We start from the raw sequence: 13,870 nt of genomic DNA, 5'->3' as shown, positions 1-13,870 counted from the left end.
GTTATATGAATTCTTATTAAAGGTTTAGAATATTTGACTGTCTGAAATGAACCATATGGGTCTGTCTGGTGTGCATGTGGTGCAACCAGAGTGGGGAACATGGAGAGATGTCCGTCTCTCTGTCTGGCCCAGCCTCATTAGGATTCTGTAACAACCGCCAGGCATATGACCTGGATCTATACACCATGTCTCGTTCTAATCCTTCAGACCTCCAAGTCTTCCCTTCTCTAGAATATAGTTGATCCTCGGCAGCATCACATTTATGTAGAAGTATTTTTGTTCTTTGTAGTTGATGTCTTTATAGCCCATACACTATCAGAATTTGGCAATTTCCTTTCCATAGTGTTACTTACAAATTGATCAGAAAGTTGTAATTCATGCTTTGTGTTCATTGTGCCATAGGCAGCTTCAGTCAGAAATGAGATCAAGGAATCTGACACCTCTGCCTTATATTTCACATGTCCGTGTGGAGGTTGTATCGCTGTGAGGAAGCTGACCACAACGGGTCCGCAACTGCCAACTTCCTGACTGGCTCAGAGTTGGTCAAAAGCAAACATGTATTATTAACTTTTATTTATTCAGGGTAGCCCAATTGAGACCAGGGTCTTATTCCCAGTGGTGCCCTGAGTTCATTTTTAATTTTTTTTTTACAAACGGGAAGAAACATCTGCATTACAAAAAAAACAAGAAGAGTACAAATAACCACAATGCACAACCTCAACAAAATGTCAGCAAAGAAACCATTACAATCAATCAAAACAACTACAATCCTCACTGAGTTCATTCAACACCAGAGTCCTAAACTGCACTAGTGGCACCAGGGAATCATGATGTAAGGAATTTTGTTGGTTATTCCAACAATGGGGGGCACTAAAACTAAAGGGGGATTTACCTAAATTGGTCGAGACCAGAAGGAACTCAAGAGTTATACAAACCTTTTGATACAAGATGTAGTGGCAATTATTATAACTGTCACCTGTAATAAAGCGAAAGGTGCTATGGTAGACGCCATCGAAAGGTTTAAGAGTAGTGGCTGTTGTAATCTGGTACATGGTGTCACCATAGTCAAGAACTGGCAGGAAAGTTGACTGTAAAATATGCTTCCTGCTATTTAGGGAGAGGGGACAAGATCATTTTAAAAAAAGAAGCCACCTTCAAATCTTGGATTTTTAACTAGCTTATCCATATGTTTTTCAAACATTGTCTTTATCAATCCAAATGCTCAGATATTTCTAGGCGGGAACCCGATTGATGGGAGAACCATCTAATGAATAAAGATGTAGTTCATCTGAAACATGTTTGTGAGATATTAGAAAACAACATATATTTAGTCTTGCCCGCCTTAAGTACAAGTTTTAAACCGACCAGGGCTTTCTGTAAGGCAACAAAGTCGCATTGCAGCTGTAACAGCCTGGGCAACATACATAATATTGTGCCATAAATGTTTCCCAGCTCACTCCCCAGAGCGTTCAAACGGATTGTCTCACAAAGACATGCATTCTCCAGGCTGTCCTTTTCCCAATGGAACCAGCGTTTGATCGCTTTGCTCTGCATTACAGGCCTGACGGCCTCATTCCCCACTCAATGATAACCCTGTGAGAGTGCAGTCCCAAAACACAGCACCTCATTGAAACAAGTCACTTTTCATTTCTTTTGGATAGGGTTCCTCACTTTCCTGTCAACGCAGCACTTTCTCTGTTTGCTGGAATGTGGTCTCTGGCATTCCAGAAGCCCCGGCTGCAGCACAGGCCTTAACGAGTGGGTGCTGTGGAGAGCAGACTGGGCAGAGACAGACTGGGTAGAGACACACTGGGCAGAGACAGACTGAGTACAGACTTGGCAAAGAGACTGGGCAGTGACGGACAGGGGAACATACATCAGTCACCCAGCAACACCCCCGGCCCGTACGGCAGAGGGGCATCTAGGGTCAGCCACTCCGTTGGATCAGAGCACTTTGTTATAGCCATTAAGGCTTCTCTCTCTCCATAGGGGAAGCTCACATGTGCTTCCCATGTCCAACGCACATGGTATTGGTAAGCCTAGAGCCAGAGGTACTCATTACTGCAGGCTGACCATGGAGTGTGTTTTATTGCCTCATCCATGAGCACTCAAATGCTGACATACCTGTAATTGACCGGTGGTGTTTTAATGACAGTGGTTTCAAGTTGAAGTAATGGCTCATTTACAGGACAGCACATGTATTTCTAGTCACTGTCGTTCCCTCATGGCCCTTATCTTTTAGTGTGTGAGTCAAACACACCAGTCAAAAAATTATAGTGTATACAGGTTGAGAGAAAGGTTAAGTGTGTAATGTTTTACTTAGTGGTTAGTGTTATCACCATTCTGTACACACCATTAAGAGGCCCTAAGCCAGAGCCAAGGACAGAGGCCTAAGCCAGAGCCCCATGCATCCTCTTCCCTCAGTGCAGGGGTTTCCTTAGGGCCCCTTGGCCATGCTAGGGTTGAAGGTCAAGTCCACAGGCCAGCGGCAGAGCAGCATGGGGTGCTTAATGCATGGGGTAGAGCAGGAATGTGTCCGAGGAGTGTACACCTCTGGCCGTTGTCAGCAGGGAAAGGATGATATGCTGTGTGGGTAATTGCAGGGGTCGTAAATGAGTAACACCGCCCACCCTGTAATGGCCTAAAGCAGTAGTATTCAAAGTTGGGGTCGTGGGGGAATTGCAGTGGTGTTGCAAAATAAAAAATGAAGAGTACAGATTATTTTATGGGACAAAATACAAACGTTTTGAGAAAGATCATTTGAATCATATTTTGTTGAGTAAATGTATTTATTGGTTCTCTTAATTTTTATTTGAGAGATTCAAATGTAAGGAATTTAAGGTTATTTGTTGGTGTGAAAATATTAATTTGGCGATTTGTAAGGTTGTGTCATTAGATGTGGGGTGGACAGAATTTCTAGTGAAAAAACAAATGGGGTCTCGGCTGAAGAAGTTTGAATACCACTGGCCTAAAGGGTGTCATTTAAGCAATAAGGCCTGAGGAGGTGTGGTACATGGCCAATATACCACAGCTAAGGGCTGTTCTTATGCACGACGCAACGCGGAGTTAGCTATTTACCACAAACCCCTGAGGTGCCTTATTGCTATAATAAACTGGTTACCAACGTAATTGGATCAGTAAATAGTATTTTTTTGTCATACCCGTGATATAATTAAGCATTAAGGCATGAGGAGGTATGGTATATGGCAAATATACCACATCTAAGTGGTATGGCTATATACCACAAACCCCTGAGGTTCCTTATTGCTATTATCAACTGGTTACCAACGTAATTAAAAATACATGGCTGTCAGCCAATCAGCATTCAGGACTCGAAACACCCAGTTTATAAAGTCTGATATACCACGGCTTTTAGCCAATGAGCATTCAGGGCTCTAACCACCTGGCTTATAATACTTTTTAGAGGACTTTCAACATACACAAGCTGAGGGAGAGACATCTAGCAAGCAACTGGGTCATGAGGGGCTGGTGAGTTTCAAAGGCTGGAAAGAGAAGGGACATTGATGAGCGATTAGGCCGTGTTCCCATTATGAGATATCAAGGAGAGTTTAAGGAACGGGGTAGCGAAAGAGAATTCTACTTTTCAATTAGCATTACATTCTTGCCTTACCTATCGTTGTGGCTTGAAATGTGTAATTTTTGGTCTACACCTCAAATTGAACGTAAATATCCCAGTAGCCAATTGCTAGTAAGAACAAACATTTGAACAATGACAACTTTTCTTCCAAAACATATTACATATTGAATAATGCAGCCAAACCATATCACACTCTTGAATAATGCGAACAATTCACAAGCTATACAGTTGCAGTCGGAAGTTTACTTACACCTTAGCCAAATACATTTAAACTCAGTTTTTCACAATTCCTGACATTTAATCCTAGTAAAAATTCCCTGTCTTAGGTCAGTTAGGATCACCACTTTATTTTAAGAATGTGAAATGTCAAAATATTATTAGAGAGAATGATTTATTTCAGCTTTTATTTATTTCATCACATTCCCAGTGGGTCAGAAGTTTACATACATACACTCAATTAATATTTGGTAGCATTGCCTTTCAATTGTTTGACTTGGGTCAAACGTTTCGAGTAGCCTTCTACAAGCTTCCCACAATAAGTTGGGTGAATTTTGGCCCATCCCTCCTGACAGAGCTGTTGTAACTGAGTCAGGTTTGTAGGACTCCTTGCTCGTACAAGCTTTTTCAGTTCTTCCCACACATTTTCTATGGGATTGAGGTCAGGACTTTGTGATGGCCACTCCAATACCTTGACTTTGTTGTCCTTAAGCCATTTTGCCACGACTTTGGAAGTATGCTTGGGGTCATTGTCCATTTGGAAGACCCATTTGTGACCAAGCTTTAATTTCCTGACTGGTGTCTTGAGATGTTGCTTCAATATATCCACATAATTTTCCTCCCTCATGATGCCATCTATTTTGTGAAGTGCACCAATCCCTCCTGCAGCAAAGCACCCCCACAACATGATGCTGCCACCCCTGTTCTTCGCGGTTGGGATGGTGTTCTTCGGCTTGCAAGCCTCCCCCTTTTTCCTCCAAACATAACGATGGTCATTATGGCCAAACATTTATTTTTTTGTTTCATCAGAGCATAGGACATTTCTCCAAAAGGTATGATCTTTGTCCCCATGTGCAGTTGCAAACTGTAGTCTGGCTTTTTTATGACGGTTTTGGAGCAGTGACTTCTTCCTTGCTGAGCGGCCTTTCAGGTTATGTCGATATAGAACTTGTTTTACTGTGGATATAGGTACTTTCGTACCTGATTCCTCCAGCGTCTTCACAAGGTCCTTTCTGTTGTTCTGGGATTGATTTGCACTTGTTGCACCAAAATACGTTAATCTCTAGGAGACAGAATGCGTCTCTTTCCTGAGTGGTATGACGGTGTTTATACTTGCGTACTATTGTTTGTACAGATGAACATGGTACCTTCAGGTGTTTGGAAATTGCTGGATGAACCAGACATGTGGAGGTCTACATTTCTTTTTCTGAGGTCTTGGCTGATTTCTTTTGATTTTCCCATGATGTCAAGCAAAGAGGCACTGAGTTTGAAGTTAGGCCTTGAAATACATCCACAGGTACACCTCCAATTGAGGTGTACCAATTAGCCTATCAGAAGCTTCTAATGCCATGACATAATTTTCTGGAATTTTCCAAGCTGTTTAAAGGCACAGTCAACTTAGTGTATGTAAACTTCTGACCTACTGGAATTGTGATACAGTGAATTAAAAGTGAAATAATGTCTGTAAACAATTGTTGGAAAAATTACTTGTGTCATGCACAAAGTAGATGTCCAAAACTATAGTTTGTTAACAAGAAATATGAGTGGTTGAAAAGCGAGTTTTAATGACTCCAACCTAAGTGTAAACTTCCGACTTCAACTGTACATGCATATGATACGTCTAACACAATACATACATTCGACCTGGTGAAAATCAGTTTTTGGGACCTTACTTGCTTACCACTTTTTCCATGTGCTTTCTTCCTTCACAGAAAATGATGACCTCTCCCTAAATATTTGGTCAAATTATGCATTTTTAAAGAAAATACCTCAACTTACCCCTTTTGCTCAACTTACCCCACTTTGAAAATTAATCCTCATTGTTAAGTTAAGAAAAAGAGCCTTGATAATACAGAAGTTACCAGACACTTGACATTTGATTTCTGTCATTTGTGTAATCCATTTCTGTGCATTGGCTATCTCCTTAAACTCCCTGCATTTCCAAAAGGCTCTGCGAAGACCCTTACTTATCTGTAGAAAAACAACCTCTTGTCCAACTAGAAGTGTTTTAGGCAACTGGAAATTTGTTTAGTTGGATTGTCCAACTATTTTGTGGGACACAGTCCCACCAAGCACAGGGACATTTGTGGCAGGTTCATTTATCATCATGAAATACCACTGCTATCAATGGTAGAGCATTTTCATCGGAGCTTATCGGAACCAAGTCATCGGCCTACTGAACAATGACTTCAGTAGGAATACTGCTGGGAAGTGATCTTAGACATCTTCAGTGTTTTTTGTTCAGTATAGTATTTTGTCTCTCTGTCTTTGTCACTGTCTCTATCTCTCTCTCTCTTGCCCTCTCTTTTTCTAGTTTGACAAACCAATACTACTGGAGGAGCAGCTGATGACTCTGTTGGATGAGTATGAGATATCACAGAGCTGGGGACATGGTCTGGGGAAAAGGGACACATCACCCAGGGACAACTCTGATGCGGAGAGCCTGCCGGACAGCACCCCCCGTCTCTCTGACTATATCCTGTCAGAGTTGCTTAGAGATGCATACACCACCAGCTTTAGCCAGTTGGACAAAGCCACCACTATGTGTTCACCATAGAGTATTAACACATATGTTGGGTGTGACAAATGTAGAAATGTGTATATTTACTGTGCATTCAGAAAGTATTCAGACCCCTTGACTTTTTCCACATTTTATTACATTACAGCCTTATACTAAAATGGATGAAATGCATGTTTTGCCCTAATCAATCTACATAATGCCCATAATGACAAAGCATAAACAGGTTTATTTTTTATTTTTTTGTAAATGTATGTACAGTGGACTCCAAAATTACTGGCAATGCACAAACAATACTTTAAAAAGTATAAACAATATAATTATAGAGAGAAACTCAAAATACCAACATGAGAAATACTGTACATTATTAATGTTTCAATGGAACCAACCAAAATCATTAAATTATTTAATACAAAATAAATGTAACCAAAATCAAGGTTTCATAATTATTGGCACTCCTCATTTAGTACTTAGTGCAACCACCTCTGGCAAGTATAACCGCATGTAGTCTTTTCCTGTAATGTTTGACAAGGTTAAGGAGCACATTGGGTCATTATCTTGTTGGAAAGTCCACCTACGGCCAAGTCCCAGCCTTCTGGCAGAGGCAACCAGATTGTCAGCCAAAATTGCCTGATACTTGGTAGAATTCATTATGCCATCAATCTTAACCAGTGCCCCTGGACCTCTGGAATTAAAACAGCCCCAAAACATCACTGACCCCCCTCCATATTTAATATTTCACCGTGAGTATGAGGTGCCTCTCCTTGTATGCATCTCTGTTTCGACGCCAAACATGCCGATGCTGTATCTGACCAAAACGTTCAATTTTGGTGTCATCTGACCAGAGCACCTTCTTCCAGTCCTAATTTAAGTGACGTTTGGCAAACTCCAAGCGCTTGCGTCTGTGTCTTGGAGTCAGAAAGGGCTTTCTTCTGGCAACCCTTCCAAAGAGACTGTGGTTGTGGAGGCCACCAAGGCCTGCAATTCTTTCACAGTGATTCTTGGGGATTTTGTTGCTTATCTCACGATCCTCCTCCCTATCCTGGGGGGCAAAATGCATTTGTGTCCTCTACCCGTGAGGTTTTCAACTGTTCCATATCTTTTTAATTTTCTAATAATTGCCCGGACAGTGCTCAGTGGTATATTCAATCGTTTGTGGATCTTCTTGTAGCCATTACCAGATTTATGAAGGTCTATGACCATCTGTCTCTTTTGAACTGCTAGTTCTTTTGTTTTCTTCATGGTGTTGGATGACAGTGGGATATTGCATGGGATATTGCTCATTTTTATACCCTAGTGAAACAGGAAGTGACTTAATGGCTCAATATAGTTCCTTAAGACTTAGATAAACTTAAATAAGTCGAATTTAATTTGTGGTTTAATTTTGGTAGATGTTATTTACAATAATCTTTAAGGGTGCCATTAATTGTGAAACATTGACATTGATTTTTAATTAAATCAATCAATTATTTTGGTTGGTTCCATTGAAACATTAATAAAGTACAGTTTTTCTCACATGTTGGTATTTTGAGTTTATCTCTATAATTATATTGTTTATATTTTTTATAAGCATTGTTTGTGCATTGCCAGTCAGGGGTGCCAGTAATTTTGGGAGCCCACTGTATATAATAAAAATAAAAATAAAAACACATTTACATAAGTATGCAGACCCTTTACTCAGTACTTTGTTGAAGCACCTTTGGCAGCAATCACAGCCTTGAGTCTTCTCGGGTTTGACGCTACAAGCTTGACACACCTGTATTTGGGGATTTTATCCTATTCTTCTCTGCATATCCTCTCAAGCTCTGTCAGGTTGGATGGGGAGCGTTGCTTAACAGCTATTTTCAGTTCTCTCCAGAGATGTTCGCTCGGGTTCAAGTCCAGGCTCTGGCTGGGCCACCTAAGGACATTCAGACATTCAGTGTCCCGAAGCCTCTCCTGTGTTGTCTTGGCTGTGTGCTTAGTGTCGTTGTCCTGTTGGAAGGTGAACCTTCGCCCCAGTCTGAGGTCCTGAGTGCTCTGGAGCAGGTTTTCATCGAGGATCTCTCTGTAATCTGGTCCTTTCATCTTTCCCTCGATCCTGACTAGTCTCCCAGTCCCTGACGCTGAAAAACATCCCCACAGCATGATGCTGCCACCACCATGCTTTACCGTAGGTTTCCTCCAGACGTGACGCTTGGCATTCAGGCCAAAGAGTTCAATCATCAGACCAGAGTGTCTTTTTTCTCATGGTCTGAGAGTCCTTTAGGTGCCTCTTGGCAAACTCCAATCATGGCATGTGCCTTTTACTGAGGCGTGGCTTCCATCTGGCCTCTACAATAAAGGCCTGATTGGTGGAGTGCAACAGAGATGGTTGTCCTTATGGAAAGTTCTTCCATCTCCACAGAGGAACTCTGGAGCTCTGTCAGAGTGACCATCGGGTTCTTGGTCACCTCCCTGACCAAGGCCCTTCTCCCCGATTGCTCAGTTTGACCAGGCGGACAGCTCTAGGAAGAGTCTTGGTGGTTCCAAACGTCTTCCATTTAAGAATGATGGAGGCCACTGTGTTCTTGGACCTTCAATGCAGCAGAACTATTTTGGTACTATTTCCTAGACCTGTGCCTCGACACAATCCTGTCTCGGAGCTCTACCGACAATTCCTTCGACCTCATGGCTTGTTTTTTGCTCTCACCTGCACTGTCAACTGTGGGACCTTATATAGACAGGTGTGTGCCTTTCCAAATCATATCCAATCAATTGAATTTACCACAGGTGGACTCCAACTTGTAGAAACTGCTCAAGGATGATCAATGTAAACAGGATGCACCTGTGCTCAATTTCGAGTCTCATAGCAAAGGGTCTGAAAATCTCTGTTTTTTTTTAATTATACATTTGCCAAAATTTCTAAAAACATGTTTTCGCTTTGGGATTATGGGCTATTGTGTGTAGATTGACGAGGGGAAAAACAACAATATTTTAATTCATTTAAGAATAAGGCTGTAACATAACAACATTTGGAAAAAGGGAAGGGGTCTGAATACTTTCCTAATACGCTGTATATGGTTATATGGTGCTAACAACCAGGCCTGTGGTCATGTCACCACAAGGGCAGCAAAATGGGTTTCTTCCAGACAGACTCTCCCACACCAACTAACACACAATGACTGTATGATTCGAGTCTTGTTAAACTGTGTAGTGTATAATCATAAGAATATAGATAACCATATTAAACAAGTATTTTGATGTTTGTCAAGGCTTTATACAATGTCTTAAGATTTCCAAAATGGCGTGATACATTATGAAACATTTAAACCTGTAACTCATTTTTTGATTGCTCTATTGTGCCTTTTACAATGATTGCTCCCCTAGGTCTGTATATTCTACTTGAGTATTTCCATTCATTTACACTTTCCTGTAGGTCCAAATGAGGAGTCAGAACAGTAGGAGAGCCCATTGTATTAACCCTGCTAATGTAGATGAGAACAGACCGTTTCTGGTCTCTTTAAACTTAACAACGGATTTATTTGACCGCATAATGTACTGCATGCATAACCATTTAGCTGTGAGCAGTGGGAGTGTGGGCCTGTTGGACAGACAGACCCCCATGTACCAAACTGCCCAATGATTTCACTACAACAGTTTCACTCCAATTCACTTAGTCAATCTATATGTGCAGTTGAAGTCGGAAGTTTACATTCACTTAGGTTGGAGTCATTAAAACTTGTTTTTCAACAGCTCTACAGATTTCTTGTTAACAAACTATAGTTTTGGCAAGTCAGATAGGACAGCTACTTTGTGCATGACACAAGTAATTTTACCAACAATTGTTTACAAACAGATTATTTCATTTAATCACGATTCCAGTGGGTCAGAAGATTGCATACACTAAATTGACTGTGCCTTTAAACCGCTTAGAATATTCCAGAAAATGATGTCATGGCTTTAGAAGCTTCTGATAGGCTAATTAACATCATTTGAGTAAATTGGAGGTGTACTTGTGGATGTATTTGAAGACCTACCTTCAAACTCAGTGCCTCTTTGATTTTCATGGGAAAATCTAAAGAAATCAGCTAAGACCTCAGAAAAACAGTTGTAGACCTCCACATGTCTGGTTTATCCTTGGGAGCAATTTCCAAACGCCTGAAGGTACTACCTTCATCTGTACAAACAATAGTACGCAAGTATAAACACCATGGGACCACGCAGCCGTCATTCTGTCTCCTAGAGATTAACGTATTTTGGTGTGCAAATCAATCCCAGAACAACAGCAAAGGACCTTGTGAAGATGCTGGAGGAAACAGGTACAAAAGTATCCATATCCACAGTGAAACGAGTTCTATATCGAAATAACCTGAAAGGCCGCTCAGCAAGGAAGAATCCACTGCTCCAAAACCGCCAGACTACGGTTTGCAACTGCACAAGGGGACAAAGATCGTACTTTTTTGAAAAATGTCCTCTGGTCTGATGGAACAAAAATAGAACTGTTTGGCCATAATGAACATTATGTTTGGAGGAAAAAGGTGGATGTTTCCAAGCCGAAGAACATCATCCCAACCGTGAAGCACATGGGTTGCAGCATCATGTTGTGGGTGTGCTTTGCTGCAGGAGGGACTGGTGCACAAATGGGTCTTCCAAATGGACGATGACCCCAAGCATACTTCCAAAGTTGTGGCAAAATGGCTTAAGGACAACAAAGTCAAGGTTTTGGACTTCAACTGTATCTGACGGGACACAGATGTTGCAATCTATCAAATCATTATTGCAGTTATTGGCAGAATAATACTCTTCAATCAGAGTGATTTGAGGAGCCAATGATGTCCTCTAGGTATGGTCTGCTTACCTTCATTCCATAACAACGAGGTCAACTCTGAGGTAGGGAGCAGTAGCAAGGTGGGGCTGTCTGGATTTGGATTTGGCATGAATTTGCAGTGTTGCCATTGACTGTCAGAGATGTGCCCTGTAAAATGACTGAATCAACATTCTATTTGTAGACAATAGAAAGTACAAGCTCAGTGTCTCTTCTACAGAAGCCTTAACAGCAAAGGCTGTAGGTCTGTGGAATTCCTCAGATAGGTGTGACTCTAATCTATTTGAGGTTTCATTCACTGGGCAATTCCAAGAAAAATAGACATAGTGCTATATGGGTTATATTGTGTAATAGCTCTACATTAGTAATGGTATTCTAATGGCGGCACACATTCCCATAACACAATCCTTTAGAAGGCTTTGGTGCTGAAGTCCTATGGCTCCTGAGCAATGTTCACTAAAAATGTTTTTTTTGCAAACTTGAACGTTGTGAACATTCTGTGCAACTTCCGCCCTGAATTTACTGTGAACACTGAGGCTGTACCCGCTTTAAGTTTTAGCAGTGGTCAAGTAGGCTACTGTGGCTATTTGATCATAATGTAGGCCTACCAGAGTGGCCTACCATCAAAAACAATGGAGCAAAACACCCCATAACATTTTAACATAGAAATAGCTGTTAAATCATTCAGCCTACAGTAGCAGCCAATGTGTGGTGTTCAATGACTACATTCCATGAGGCTTAAAAAAAAAGAAAATACTTCCAGGGCTTGACATAAACCTGTTTAGGAGGTGACTTAAAATGTTATGTTTGATGCAATAAACCACTTTACAAAATAAATGCATTATTATTCCCATACCATTATTACAGAGAATCAGACCAATTATGCTACGCACTGCCTATTGGCTACTTACCTTATTCAAGACCGTCTCAAAATACAACACTTCCCCTAAGACATAAAATAGCTCTTTACCTGATTTGCCTTCAAAGATGGACAGAAATACACACGTTTTGTGCTCTTGTTGGAAGCAACCACTCCCCCATTGTTGACCCGAAATGAGCTATAACTTCTTACTACTCGGAAGTCATCTTTATTCTCGCTCAGAAAACTCCCATGGCTTATTTTTCAAATTGTCATGTTTCGTTTCTAAATGTCTGCGCAAGAGTGAAGGTTTCCTGCAAGAGACTAAAGGTTAATGTGATTGGATGTTAATTATTTGACTAGGCTACCTGTATTTGACATTTGTTTTATTTCGCTGAACACTAGATGGTTGAATTTTATTTTTGGCAGTGAAACGAGGCTACGCAGGCGGAAAAAAACCCTCACCCAAATGTATATCCCCGTTGGAAAATATGAATGTTCTGTTTAAAAAAAAAAAGTGAATCACATTTTTATTTGGCATACCCCTGATGGCATTGCGCGTACCCCTGGGGGCTTGCATACCTTAGTTTGGGAATACGTGGTCTATTGTATCAAAATCTTTGGCCAAGTCAATAAAAATAGCAGCACAATATTGCTAAGCATCAATGGCAATGGTGACATCATTAAAGACATTTAAGGTTGCAGTGATACATCCATAACCTGAGCGGAAACCAGATTGCATACCAGAGAAAAAACTATAGACATCAAGAAAGCCAGTCAGTTGATTATTAACAGCACTTTTTATGAACAGGGCAAAATAGAACTAGGTCTATAACAGTTAGGATCAGCTTGATCTTCACCTTTAAATAAAGGATGGACCGTGGCTGCCTTCCAAGCGATAGGAACCTCCCCAGAAAGGAGAGAGGCTTGGCGATGATAGGGCCAGCAACCTTAAAGGAGAAAGGGTCTAAAATATCTGACCCAGATGTTTTTTCGGGGGGTCAAGTTTCATGAGCTCCTTTTGCACTTCATGAGAGGTGCAAAAGCAGAAGCTTTGTCGCGGGGTAGGGGAAAAAGAGGGAGAAGCAGAGGAAATGTGGGACGGGCAAGGAGGCATGGCTGAGTCAAATAGGAATCATGACTTAAGAGCCCAGCTATGTGCTTCTTGTCAGTAGCAACCACATCATCAACATGAAGGGACATGGTTAGCTGTGATGAGGAGGGTTTATTATCCAGGTCTTTAACCATTTCCAGAACTTATTGTGAGAGAACTGCCCCTTAAAGTAACTAACTTTGGCCTTCCGGATACCCTGAGTGCACGTATTTCTCATTTGCCTGAACGAGAGCCAGTCAGCTTTAGTATGTGTATGCTGAGCCTTTCGCCAAATGCAATTCTTGAGGTGGAGAAACTCTGGTCGAACCAGGGGCTGAACCTGTTTTTAATTCTCATTTTCTTTATGGGTCGTATTTAACAATACCACTGAAAATATTAAAAAAGAAGGTCCAAGCGTCTTCGAAAGAGAGGGTCAAGCTGATTCTATACCAATCTATACCATTAAAGTTTTTTAGCAAGCGTCTATGACAAATCAGGAAAGGTCATTTCACTGAGACATGTGTAATAGCTTCTAGTGTTAATGTGCAGAAAACCCAGGCTTTTACGAGAGCAGAAATCAGTGAAGCAGATACCAGAGCACAAGCCAGAATTGGGGCTAGCAACTGTAGATGGTCCAGGGTGTACATGCACATTTCCAGATATCATCAACAGTAATACATCAAGGCACGGCATAATACAGGGAGAACTCTGCAGTGCTGATTTATGACATCTGAATGTGCATCAGATGGCAACAAGATCATATTGTACAGAATTTTCATCAGGTAACATGAATACAAAGC

At 41.2% G+C, this 13,870-nt stretch overlaps 1 protein-coding gene across 1 annotated transcript in view; it reads left to right on the top strand.

The window, feature by feature from the left end:
* LOC139384066 (fibrous sheath-interacting protein 1-like) overlaps positions 1-6,371 on the top strand; it is a 44,129-nt gene extending 37,758 nt beyond the window's left edge. The window contains exon 10 of the mRNA XM_071128703.1: positions 6,129-6,371. Coding sequence (XP_070984804.1) covers positions 6,129-6,371 — 243 coding nt within the window. The remainder of the gene's footprint in view (positions 1-6,128) is intronic.
* Positions 6,372-13,870: the final 7,499 nt, after the last annotated feature.

This window comes from Oncorhynchus clarkii, chromosome 25 (assembly GCF_045791955.1).
Source record: "Oncorhynchus clarkii lewisi isolate Uvic-CL-2024 chromosome 25, UVic_Ocla_1.0, whole genome shotgun sequence".
NCBI classification, from domain to species: Eukaryota; Metazoa; Chordata; class Actinopteri; order Salmoniformes; family Salmonidae; genus Oncorhynchus; species Oncorhynchus clarkii.
This window is presented reverse-complemented; position numbering and strand designations above follow the sequence as displayed.